Genomic DNA, 13,661 nt, shown 5'->3' with positions numbered 1-13,661 from the left:
CAGGAGAGAGAGAAAATGTTGAATTTCGGCAATGGGATTGCTGAAATTCCACTGCCCAGTTTTCCTACCCGAATGCTGTGTGTCCGAGTGTGCTCGAATGTGGAGTGCTCTTAAAATAAAAAAAAAAAGGCAATAGCAGCAATGTCATTACCGAAATAGGGGAATAATTTTTTTTTTTTTAGCAATTGTGATAATGGCATTGCCGAAAATGGGAAAAAAAAGTGGTTTCGAAATCTCTAGAAGAGTAAAAAACAGGTTTCATGTCCACAATATTTTCAGAATAAATCACATATAATTAGTCCACAATATTTTCACAATAAATCACATATAATTAGTTATTATTAGTTAAAAAAATTTGTGACAATTAATTGTGGCAATGACATTGCCGAAATAGGAAAAAAAAAATTGTGGCAATACCATTGCCGAAATAGTGAGAAAAATAAAAGTGACAAACTAATTGAGGCAATTGCATTGCCGAAATAGGGAGAAAAAAAATTGAAAATACCATTGCCGAAATAGGAAAATAAAAATTTTTTTAGCAATTGTGACAATAGCATTGCCGTAAAAGAAAAAAAAAAAAAAAAAAAAAAAAAGGAAAGAAAACGGCAATAGCATTGCCGTTTTCTTTCCTTTTTTTTTTTTTTTTTTCTTCTTTTCCGGCAATGCTATTGCCGAAATAGGAGGAAATTTTTTATTTTTTATTTTTTTTATTTTTTTTATTTTACGGCAATCTCACATTTTTGGCAATCTCATTGTCACAATTGCTAAAAAAAATTTTATTCCCCTATTTCGGCAATGGTATTTCCAATTTTTTTTCTCCCTATTTCGGCAATGCAATTGCCTCAAGTAGCTTGTCACTTTTATTTTTCTCCCTATTTCAGCAATGGTATTGCCACAAATTTTTTTTTCCTATTTCGGCAATGCCATTGCCACAATTAGTTGTCACAAATTTTTTTAACTAATAATAACTAATTATATGTGATTTATTGTGAAAATATTGTGGACATGAAACCTGTTTTTTATTCTTCTAAAGATTTCAAAACCACTTTTTTTTCTCATTTTCGGCAATACCATTATCACAATTGCTAAAAAAAAAAAAAAAATTATTCCCCTATTTCGGCAATGACATTGCCGCCATTGCCTTTTTTTTTATTTTAAGAGTACTCCACACTCGGGTACACTCGGACACACAGCATTCGGGCAGGAAAACTGGGTAGTGGAATTTCGGCAATCCCATTGCCGAAATTCAACATTTTCTCTCTCCTCCTTTCCTTATTCTCTCTCCTGCTTTTTGGCTGAATTTCGGCAATCCCATTGCCGAAATTCAGTCTCTCTCCTCAATTTCCCAATTAACTTTCAATAGTTTCTATAACGCAAATTAACTTTAAATTTTACAATATTAACCCAAAAGACTCCACATATAACTATTATATTTTTTTTTTAATCTGTGTAATATTGAGGTTATAACACTCATCTCTCCAAAATGCACGACAGCTAAATGAATCAAACCGTTTATAAATAGTTTGAGTTTAACTCGATAAAAAATTTGATCATATTTATTTATTTATAAATAAATCAGGTTTTAAGTTTTAGTTTTAGACTTGTTTAGTAAATGAGTTGAGCCAAAGTAAATGAATCAAAGTCAAACCGAACTCAAACTTTTATATTTAATAACAAGTTAAAACTTGAATATTATTTGTAAGCTTGATTCAAGCTCAAACAAAGTTTGAACATTTTAGTTTTGTTGTCAAGTTGAGCTTGAATATTCACTATTTAACAAAACTCAGCTTGTTTACAGTCGACTGAACTATGAGAGGATAAAAATAAATAAAAAAAAGGTTAAGGCCACAGAACTTTGATGGGTTATACTTTAGATTGATTGGCGTTTGTGCTGCTAAACTCCTTTAATGAACAAAAAGATAGAAGGTATTTTGTAGTTGCTAGAAAATTAAGGGCAAATTGAGAAATAAGAGACTAGGGATTTTCACACAAAATTATCCTTTTATTTATATTTTAAGTTTGTTTCTTACTCGCATGTGTGTGCGCTCATAAACCTGTGCTTGCATGCATTTCCTTTTTTTTTTCATCTATAGATTTCATATTAATTTTTTTTTTCTTTTCAAAATTTTTAGAGAATGGTACTACATCGCTCCGAAGCGCACATATGTTTTATTCATCATCATTTCATTACATAATATGCCAAATGGTTAGCAAAGATTAAAATATCAACACCCTACCAACTTATTTATAGAATGATTGTACTTATGCTTACTCTTATTTTTTCTACAAAAACTACATGATGAGCATTTTCGGTTATAAATATTGTTAAAATTAGATTTCACCAAAAAAGATAGATGATGCCAGTGACAATTATATTACAAAAACAAAAAACATAAATATTTGGCGGTGGATAGAAAACCAAATGAGAACTTCTCAAGAAGAAACGTAGGAAAAAAAAACCCTAAACAAGGGAAGGAACCCCAAAACGCAAATCCTTATAGAGAAGAAGTTGACAAACTAAATGACAAAACCTTTGAAACTATACCTTATTGATTTAGTAGACAACTCATTGGTTTCACCACACCAACTCCATAACCTCTACATTTCTTCCTAGGGTTTTCTTACAAACGAGACATTTGCTTCATGCCAATACCTCCAAGATATCAATCCATGTTAAGAACTCTATGGTTTCAATATAATTGGTGGTTTTTCAGATGTTGTATGATACATGTATATCAAGAGGGTCCTTAAAAAAAAAAAAAAAAATGTATATCAAGAGGGTATGAAACCAAGAACATATAAAGAGTATGGTCAAATCATGGGTGGGTTAAGACTTGGCAAAATTGGATCTCGATTTATTAGACATATGGGTCAACCCATTTTTTTCAAAGGGATTTTTTCTATGGTTTTTTTTTTTTAATTAAAAATATTTATATTTATTTTTTGTGTGCACTTTTTAGGGCTTTATGTGTAAATTTGTTTCACACTTTTACTTCTTCCCCTTTTCTCTGTCCCCTTTATTTTCTAAATTCTTTAATTCTCACAATCACTCACTTACTCTTTATTCACAAGGTCAAGGCTTGGATATTTAAGTTTGATGAACATTGGATTATGTAAACATAAAAATTTGTGTATTATATTACTTTTATTTTTTAGTGTCTTTGTTTATTTGTTATCTGATATGTATTAAAAGGAAGACAAAAACAATATTATAAAGTTTTTTATTTTTATTTATTTTTATTATAAAGTTTCTTTTTTTTTTTTTTTTTTTGGCATGTGAGGGTCATACAGGGTTCATTTGATCCTCAAAATACCAAGTTTAGAATGACAAGTTTATTGACTCGACCCCAATTGACCTGACTCGTTTGCCAGGTCTAGGTTTTCGAGGCTAAGCAAGAACGAGAAAGAGAGTAGATTCAAGGCATTAGCTCTCACTGATATGTTCAATACACTCCACCTACATACATAAAAACATAACCCTCCAAATGTATACATTTTTGGTAGAATGGCCTAAAGCCTTTTTGTGTTGTGGTATGCTAAATGTTAGCTAAGCAAGAGGTCCTCTCAATTAGTAAGGAACTGTACATGTCTCCTTAGGGCTTTCTCTCTCAACCGATAATAAATCATGCTTGAGCTAACTTTAATGATTTACTTGTGTTTGAACTTTGAATGAAGGATTGTTCCGGCAAGCTTCAACAAAAAGGCATGTCTTCAAGCAACTTCAAATTCTTCACAAAAATGGCCAGGCCAGGGTACACAACATGATTTATATTTCATTTGTCTCCAGAAACTTAGCCGATTCAAAATCCTAAAACAAGTAACATCATAATTAAAGAAAAAAAAGTAATTTTTAGAAATTTTTTTATAATATTAATGAAAGTAGTATAAAAAATTCTAAGGAATTGGCTTAATGGTTCCTAAAACTTAATTATATTTTGAATTCAAAACTTCTTACTAGCATTTTAAAGTCACCTCATGAAATTCAACCCTATAATAACCTAATGTGTAAAAGATAAAAAAATGCTATACAAAAAGATCTTGACCTAATTTACAAAAAAAAAAAAAAATAATATCAAAATTTTCTTAAAATAATTGATTATTATACTAAAGACACGCATTATCTTGAAAACATCGAGAATTTCATGTTTGTTTGGGGTCATACGGTATATACTTTCTTTTTGGTAATTGCATCTCAAACTTCGGTTTAAACATCATAATCATATATATTATATATATATCTGGCACAGTGGGCCATGGCCTGCAAAGACTTTAACAGAATGTGATTATTAAAATTTCAAAAAAGCAATCTCATGCCAAAAAGCCAACAGAGGTCAAGACAATCAAACCACGTGACCTGCCAAAAAACTTACTGAAATTTTCTTTGCCTTTAGACATCCCATTCTTCTCTCTGATTACTCCCACACATCCCTTCAGTCCAATCCAATCACTCACTATTTTTTAATCAAACTAAATTCATTTTTAAGTTTTTTTTTTTTTTTATTAAAAGACAACACATATCAGTTTTTCACTGCCTATAATGTTTTTTACTATTTTTTTCAAAATAAGTAAAAAAAAAAGGCTAATAGTTCTGCATATGTATCTGTGTCCAACTTTGGCCTTTTGTTTTGGCCTTTGCGTGTTTGGTTTTATGTGCGTGAGTGAGTGAGTGAGTGATTTTTATTTTCACTAATTTGTACTCACTTGTTGCTGTGCTTGTGAAAAGGAAAGGAAAGGAAAGAAGATAATGGTAAAGGAATCAAAGGGGACGAGTACAACAGGGGAAGTAGAAACCAAAAGCATAACCAAATGGAATTTGTGGGGATTGTCCAAAACATTTAGAAATCACACCAAGCATTCCCAGATCTCTAGGATCTCAGAATTTCGGGCTTAGATGTTTGGTCACTCGTTTTCTCGAGAAAATTCTCTTTCTTTTTTGCTGTTTTGTTTGTCTGAGCTCGTTTGGTGCCCATTCCCACTCACTTTAATTCATAATTCTCTGTTTCCCAGCTGGGCATTTTGTGGCCAAGTGATTTTTAGCATCTGGGTCTCTATTGTTTTTGAGTTATAAAGGGAAAAAAAAAAATGCTAGTGAAAGTAACAGCTTCTGAGAGTCCTGACTTCTTGTTATGGTAAATGGGTGGGTCTGCTTTTATGGGATTCTGATTCTGAGATTGGATTTTTGTTTGTATAATGAAAAAAGTGTTTGAGAAGTAAGTTCATGTGAGAATGGCTTGTTTGGTTGTTGGTTATATTGGTTTTGATGAGTGGGTACTTGTTGTGGTTGGGCAAAGAAAGTAAAAGTTTTTACTGAATTGTGAATAGAGTATGGAAAGAAGTAGTTTCATGTTCTGGAAAGTGGGTCTTTTGGTTTTGGCATTGATGGAGGCTTCTTCTGCTACCCTTTCTCCTACTGGTATAAACTATGAAGGTCAGTTCTCAAATGATTCCTTTTGATTTTCTTCAATTGAACTCTCACTTTGGTCTTTCTTTTTCTTCTTCCTCTCCTCCTTTATCTTCTTCTTCTTTTAAAGTTTTATTTACTTATTTATAAACACTGTTCATTACAATTGAAACTCAGAGATTGGGCAGGAATTTATTTTTTCATTTTTGTAATTTTTGGTGAGACTTGTCTGGCGAAAAGAGAGAGAGTAAGAGTAATATAAAGTTCACCTTTCATGTTATGCTTGCTTGCTAATTATTTTTGAATATGGGGTTGGAGGAAATTATTGTTTCTCTTCAGTTAATGCATTCTTGGTTCGCTAAAGTAGCTTAACTACCAACATTTTCCATTTTTTGTATCTCATTTACAACATTCATCTGTGTCTTAGCCAGATACAGCTCGGGCTTCAAAGTACCTGTATTGCCTTTTATTTCATTTATTTGTTTTTTTACACAAAGATAATATTTTTCATTTTTATTTTCCCTTGAACTTTGAACAGTTGTAGCTTTGATGGCGATAAAAAATGATCTCATTGACCCACGTAATGTTCTGGAGAATTGGGATAGCAATTCTGTAGATCCTTGTAGCTGGAGGATGGTTACATGTACCCCAGAGGGATCTGTTTCTGCTTTGTAAGTTGCCTTAATTTTCCAAGGGATTTTGATCCAAGAAAATAACTTGAGAAGTATTTTTAGTTCATTCACTTTCAATTTTTTATTTTATTTTAAATTTTTGGTAATCAGGGGACTGCCTAGTCAGAGTTTGTCTGGTATCATATCTCCAGCTATTGGAAACCTTAGTAATTTGCAATCTGTGTAAGTTATTGCATCCTTTTTCTATGATCTTTGATTTTAGCTTTGCTTCTTCTTGGCAGTTGGGTATTACTTTCATAGTGTTAATTGTTTTTGGTGTTAATTTTACTTCCATCTTGTTTCAAGTATTCATACCAAGACTCCTTCAGCTTGAGAGTTTTGGTTGTGTAGTGCTATAGCATTTAAGTTGATTCTTATACCATGATTTTATATATATATGCAGGTTGCTGCAGAATAATGCCATTTCAGGTCCAATTCCTTCTGCCATTGGGAGGTTGGTGAAGCTTCAGACACTCGATCTCTCCAACAATACATTCAGTGGTGAGATACCTAGTTCCTTGGGGGACCTAACGAACCTGAATTATTTGTAAGTTTCAAAAACTTTATACTGGTTTTGATTCCTTTACAATACTTTTGAAATGTTGTGCAATTCACCACATGCTTAAGTCATTGCTTTCAGAATTCTTACAGCTTTTAATATTGTTTTTTGAGCAAGTCAGGAGGTTGAACAACAACAGCCTAACTGGACCTTGTCCCGAGTCTCTGTCCAAAATCGAAGGTCTCACTCTCATGTATGTGCTTGTCCTTTGCAGTCAGTCATTTACTCTTATCTGCATATTTATCAAACCCTCAGAACAAAATTATTGTTTCTTTTATAAACTTATGTATTGACCTTTATAAGTTGAACATGTAGGGACCTTTCTTTTAACAATCTCAGTGGTTCCTTGCCAAAAATATCTGCAAGAACATTCAAGTGAGCCATCCATTCAATCTTTCTTGTAACATTTAAATATCCCTCAATAAGTTGGTATTTGGTAATTGTTAACACTCCTTGCCAATTTTCCTCTTCAGAATTATTGGTAACCCTTTGATTTGTGGGGCTAAGGCTGACAACAATTGTTCAGCTGGCAATCCAGAGCCACTGTCTTTCCCTCCAGGTTCTCTAAAAGGTGTTTATGACTATGTTATATACTTATCTTTTTCTCTCTACTTGCTTCTCCATTACTCTTTCATGACATGTTTCAAAATGGGTTTTATGGTTTCTTAGGTCAATCTGACTTTGGAGGAAAAAGTCATCATGTGATTATTGCTTTTGGTGCAAGTTTTAGTGCTGTTTTTGTCATCATTCTTATTGTTGGGTTTGTTGTTTGGTGGCGATACAGACACAATCAGCAGATTTTCTTTGATGTCAATGGTTAGTATCTTTCTATACATAGTATTTCAGTGTCAGTAACACATAATCTTATAGCTCGCTCATGGTTATATCTATGTTAGAAGTTATGATACATATCATGATGGAAATGATGTACATCAACTGCAAGTGTCAGATGGTATGGAGTATATTTAAATCTCAGAAGTCTTTTTATGTGGAAAGTCATTCATGGGTGCTTTTTTGTTCTCATGGCTTTCTGATAGTTTTCTATTTTCAGTTTCCTGAAACATTTCTGGGGTTGAATGTTACTTTTCTTTATAATTAGTTTTTGTACTGCTGGAAGTATTTCAAGCTATTGGAACAGCTCTTGTCCTAAAACTTTGGGATTTTGGACTGAGTCATTAAATTTCTATTCTGAAGACAGAAAAATGGAAATTGGAATTGTTGCTTGGGCGGTAAGGAAAAAATATGCCCTTGCTAAATCAAGGAATGACATAATTCAAGTGCACTGTAAGGAAAAGATAGAGAAACTGAATTTAATTGTCAAAACAGAAATTTCAAGACCATTTGCACCCTTTTAGAAAAAGTAATAGTTGAAGCTGTGACATAGTTACTGTTCCTGTATTTGGTGTGTGACTCAACACACCTAGCAGTGTTATTTATTGTAGATTTTTGTTGTTTTTAGGAACTCGTTTTTATGAATCTGATTTACTGCATGTAATTATTTCTTTTCTTTTTCCCTTTCTATGATTATCCCTGTTTTCTCGGTTATAATGTGTCATGTGGCAGATCAATATGACCCGGAAGTATGCCTGGGCCATTTGAGAAGGTATACATTAAAGGAGCTTCGCGCTGCAACTGACCACTTCAACTCTAAGAATATTCTGGGGAGAGGTGGTTTTGGGATTGTATACAGGGGGGACTTGAATGATGGAACTGTAGTGGCAGTTAAAAGGCTGAAGGACTTTAATGCGGCTGCTGGTGAAATTCAATTTCAGACTGAAGTTGAGATGATAAGTTTGGCTGTCCATCGGAATCTTCTTAGACTATGTGGGTTCTGCTCTACTGAGAATGAACGTCTCCTTGTTTACCCCTATATGCCCAATGGAAGTGTAGCCTCTCGGCTAAGAGGTCAGCTAATAAAGTACTAGTTGGTTATATGTGTGTATTCACTGCTTGTATTGCTTATTTACTAGAGACTTATTAAATCATTGACTACATCTGATGTAAGAAACCAAACCTGCTGCCACCACCATTGCCTTCTGTACATCACTGCTATTTACAGTAGCACCAACTGCACTCTTACCTATCCAATACTGCTTCTTACCTTGTCGATCATGGTTCAACTGGCAACTCCAGCAATGCCACTTCCTGTTGCACTAGCCTGGTGGGGAGACATTACCTCAGCCAATGGTTCTGTGCCACACATTATTCAACTCCCTACCGCCCCTACCTTCTCACCATGATGGTGCTGCTTTTCCTGCCACTATCTTTTCAATCTATCTAGCTTCCAACACCAGGCACTTTACTGGTACAACTGGTCCAAACCTTCACTACACTGGCACACTCAGATGCAAATAATGTAATCATCCAAATAGTAAATTTCAAATTGTGCACTTCTATCATTGAATTTAACATTCGTATTTAGTGCTCAGATTATCCATGTGTCATATATAACCTTCGAAAAATGTCCAATGTAAAAGCTTTAATTTTTTTAAAGATATTATTTAAGTTTGATCAGAAGTGTCATTTTTTTGTGTCGCTTTCCCGAAGACATTAGTGCTAATCAATCTCATTTTTTTTCCTTGTTATTTTTATAGTTAAGTTGGTTGGTTGTAGGCTTGTAGCTAATTTGGCTATTGAACTTTGAGATTTTCAGCCTTATGTTGCTAAGAAAGTCGCTAGAATTTGCATCAACCCAAAATCAATGACATTATTTTGGGTTTCCTTTCAGATCATATTAATGGCAGGCCAGCATTAGACTGGACAAGACGGAAGGGAATAGCTTTAGGTACAGCAAGAGGACTATTATATTTGCATGAGCAATGTGACCCCAAAATTATCCACCGTGATGTCAAAGCAGCCAATATATTGTTGGATGAAGACTATGAGGCAGTTGTTGGAGATTTTGGGTTGGCAAAGCTTTTGGATCACAGAGAATCCCACGTCACCACAGCTGTGCGTGGCACTGTTGGCCACATTGCTCCAGAATACTTGTCAACCGGTCAATCATCAGAAAAGACTGATGTGTTTGGCTTTGGAATTTTGCTCCTGGAGCTAATCACAGGTCATAAAGCTTTAGATTTTGGACGAGTAGCAAATCAGAAAGGTGTAATGCTTGATTGGGTACACTCTCTCTCTCTCCCTCTCTCAGGGTGTTTTGGTAATGCAAATTATGCCACAAAGTTAAACATAACTGACAATTTGAAATGTCTGAAGTGTCTTGTTTATGCAAATGAAAGTCATACTTGTTTTTTAATTCAATCTAATTGTATGTACAACTTGTCTTGCATTCTCTCTGTATTTCTCCTCCTAGTGTCAAAGTTTGTGCTCCTTGTGACATTGATCCTGTTTAGGAGATTTGCATTGTATAATGCTCTTAAAAGTAATTTGCCGTATGCTAAAACTGTATATATGCCAAGAATTCACCTCATGACTGTAGAAGAGTTGGGGAATCCTTTTTAGTGCTCAGATAATATACTCTTTCTTCTGTGGATACTTAATATCTGAGCCTTACTTTTTTGCAGGTTAAAAAGCTCCATCAGGAAGGAAAGCTAAGTCAAATGGTGGATAAGGATCTAAAGGGCAACTTTGACAGGGTTGAATTGGAAGAAATGGTTCAGGTTGCCCTCTTGTGTACTCAGTTTAATCCTTCGCACCGACCAAAAATGTCAGAGGTATTAAAAATGTTGGAAGGAGATGGTTTAGCTGAGAAATGGGAGGCCTCACAGAAGGTTGAGACACCCAGATTTCGATCTAGTGAAAACCCTCCTCAAAGATACTCAGATTTTATAGAAGAATCTTCGCTTGTCATAGAAGCAATGGAGCTTTCCGGCCCTAGGTGATTTTTAATTTTCTTTTATTCTTTTCCTCTTGCCTTTACAAGGCATCATTTAAGTTCTAGTGGTTTGAATCGGAATATGTGATTGGTGTTGATAGCTGCTGTATTCATCTGTATAAAGTAAAAGGAAAGTGTTGTATAAGTATCATCGTTCTTCCTCGTAAAATTAATCAAGTTTATTGAGCCTCTGCCAGATATCTTGGGAGTTTGTTACAGATTTTCTTGTAGTTTTTATTGTGGTTGTAGTTTGTTTTTGAGGCTGACAAATACTGATTGTATGTACATGGCCCATAAGGTGTAAGGTGCCTTATGGTTGGCTGAGCTTAGCTCATGAGCGTGTGACACTTCTTAAATTGTAGCTTCAATAGACTGAGCCGAATTGGAATGTAGTTAAATTTCCAAGATTTGATTTTTATTTGATTTTTTTTTAGTGGACATATTGTGATCTCTTTGCTTTTTCTTTTCGGCTAAGACCCAAAAAAATTTCATGAAACCAAATAGAAAACAACCCAAGAGGGAAGAAAAGCAAAAATGAGAACAAGCTTCAGGGCCACACATAATGATAACATTTTGCTAAGGTATGGTATGGACTACAGAATAGCAATCCTTGAAATTCCTTGAGATGCTACATTGGTTTGTAGAGGGCTGCTGACTTAGAGGAATTGATTGGCGGTTCTTGAAGCACTGAATTGGGCTGGACGAGATGTATTTCTTTGGATGGACCCTAAACAGCATTGATGCTCGAGTTTCTAGTATATTATTATTACTGGTGGTTGTTTAGTGTTGGATATCAGCTAGGTTGGTACTCTAATTATGACATTCAAGCTAAAGTGTTGCAGATGAACTTAGTTGAGACTTGAGAGGGAGTTTGTTGGATGGATTGCATCTAAAGCTGGTATGCTATATATATTTATTCAATATTGAATTAATATAATATAATATAATATTAACCCTAGTTGGGCCTACGATATATTTGAAACTTTTGGGCCATCACATAAACATGTATCTTTAACAAGATCCACGCAACCAATTATGGATTGTTGGAGGTTGGTGTGACCTTTTCCAAATATCCAAAGACATGCTTTTATATGCTGGGTGGGTATTGTTTTTTGGTTCGGACCCCAGGGAGGTTTTTGTGTGTGTGTGTGTTTTTGTATTTCAGTGGATGTGTGCATTTAAACACCAAGAGGTGCTAGTTGAGTTCCAAAGCTCTTAGTTAGAAATAGGTCAACCATAATGAAGAGACTTATTTTGGGCTATCAATATGATACTGTGTATGTGGTTTTTTTGGTAAGAGATGTATTGAAAGTTTTGTACTACTTATGTTGAGTTGGTTTTTAGAGGCACCATGGGTTAGGCTAGATTGAGGATTTCTCAACCTGAGTGGGATAGGTTGGATTGAAAAATATCACAAACTCAATTCATTTTGACCCATGCATACTCTTAACGAGCATATGTTCCTAACTTCCAATTAGGCTTGCTGTCCAACTATCCAAGTTTTATACATCTGGATATTATCTTTTGTGCATCAACATCCAAAATAGGAATGGTAATAGTGGGTTGGGGAAAATGTTTTTCAAATCCATACTCTCTAAATATTTTACACGCCAAACCTTCGGGGGTCTTACAAAACCATATTAAATTTTTGAAAATTTTTAACTCGTCCCAAACTACCCATTTATTTTCCCACAGATCAGGACATAACAAGTCAAATCATATTAAGTTAACCTAAACTTCGAATATTTAGAAACTAATTAATAAAATTTAAACATAAGTAATTACTTCTACAATCTCAAATTAATTCCATTAATATTTGAAAAATCCAAACTCGTCTCAAACTACCCATTTGCCTTCCCACGAATCAAGTCATAAAAAGTCAAATCAAATTGAGTTAGTGGTTAGTTGTACTTAACATAGGTTGTAAGCTTAATGTTGTAAAATTTATAGTATCTCTTGTATCGTTAAGTATCTTCTTGAAGTGTCACCGTTTATATTCATTACCACACTTCCCCCACAACTTGAACTTGCTTTCCCTCCTCAAACACTTGGGGTTCGTTTGGTTGGAGGAGTGGAAAGTGGGAGGATAGAAAATGGGGAAGGATGAAAAAAAATTTATTTTCTCTTATTTTTGTTTGGTTGGGAGTGGAAAAGCGAAAGGATGGAAAAAATGAGTTTGAATAAATTTATTTATATACCCTTGTTAAATAATAATGTCTAATTAAAACCAAAAAAAAAAAGCAATCACCCAAATTTATTAAAAATAAATAAATAAAAATGTCATAAAAAAAAACAACTATCACACCCAAACCCTAGAAAATCAAAAGAACTAAAAAGAATATATATATATTAAAAATAAAAAATAAAAAAAAAGGAAGAAGAAGAAGAAGGGCAACGTTACTGCCCAGAAGGGGGGGGGGAAAAAGGCGCCAGGCCTAGAAATTTTTTTTTTAAAAAAAGGTAACAAGGCAACAATATTGTCCAGGGGAGAAGAAAAAAAAAATAAAGGCAACTCATGTGCATATGCACATGGGCATTTTTGTCAATCAAGAAAAAAATTATCCTCGCTCAATTTTCTCTTCATTTTGGGGAGAAAATATTTTGGTGATAAAACATTTTGGTGGGCTCGAGGAGAAAACATTTGGGCCCCGCTATTTATTTTTCTTCCTTCATATCCAACTAAACACACTCCAAAAAAGTTTTCATTCTCATTTTCTCTCCAAAGTTTTCCATCCATCATGTTTCGCCTCCAAACAAACACACCTTTAAGGTCCATTTGGTTGGAGGGGTGGAAAAGTGAGAGGAGAGAATAGTGGCAGCTTCAGGAATATTTTCCAGGGTGGTCATTAAGAAACTTAAATTACACAAAATTTAATTAAAAGAGAACTTCATATATTGACAAAAAACACACACACACACGCACACTAACACAAATACATAAAGTTTTACAATTTCTTTCTATAAATTTTTGCATGATAGTTTCATTATCAATGTTGCAAGTTACATTTCTATCAAAATTTTAGTTAGATCAAACTTTTCTTGGGATTTTTCTTTTTGTGTAAGGACCTAATATATTGTTAAGGGCACAACCACCCCTCCTTCTAGATGGCAAGTCTCTCTCTTAGATCCAGACCATGAGTGTTTAGCTACTCTTGTCTCAAAAGACGAAATCAAGGTGGCTCTATGGTCCATGAAAGC

The 13,661-nt window shown here is 34.1% G+C and overlaps 1 protein-coding gene across 2 annotated transcripts; it reads left to right on the top strand.

The window, feature by feature from the left end:
* Positions 1 to 4,576: 4,576 nt before the first annotated feature.
* Positions 4,577 to 10,903, top strand: LOC115982518 (protein NSP-INTERACTING KINASE 3). Of its 2 annotated transcripts, none has more exons than XM_031105138.1 (11): positions 4,577 to 5,428; positions 5,940 to 6,072; positions 6,184 to 6,255; positions 6,476 to 6,619; positions 6,753 to 6,824; positions 6,947 to 7,006; positions 7,105 to 7,190; positions 7,301 to 7,447; positions 8,195 to 8,536; positions 9,360 to 9,751; positions 10,153 to 10,903. In XM_031105138.1, the coding sequence occupies exons 1-11, from the start codon at positions 5,326 to 5,328 to the stop codon at positions 10,468 to 10,470; spliced, it is 1,869 nt and encodes a 622-aa protein (XP_030960998.1). In that variant the 5' UTR covers positions 4,577 to 5,325; the 3' UTR covers positions 10,471 to 10,903. The 2 variants fall into 2 exon arrangements, with proteins under 2 accessions (XP_030960998.1, XP_030960997.1); XM_031105137.1 differs by having other exon boundaries at positions 7,105 to 7,202.
* Positions 10,904 to 13,661: the final 2,758 nt, after the last annotated feature.

This window comes from Quercus lobata, chromosome 3 (assembly GCF_001633185.2).
Source record: "Quercus lobata isolate SW786 chromosome 3, ValleyOak3.0 Primary Assembly, whole genome shotgun sequence".
Lineage (NCBI taxonomy): Eukaryota > Viridiplantae > Streptophyta > Magnoliopsida > Fagales > Fagaceae > Quercus > Quercus lobata.
The sequence above is the reverse complement of the archived record's forward strand: the minus strand, read 5'-3'. Positions and strand labels throughout refer to the sequence as shown.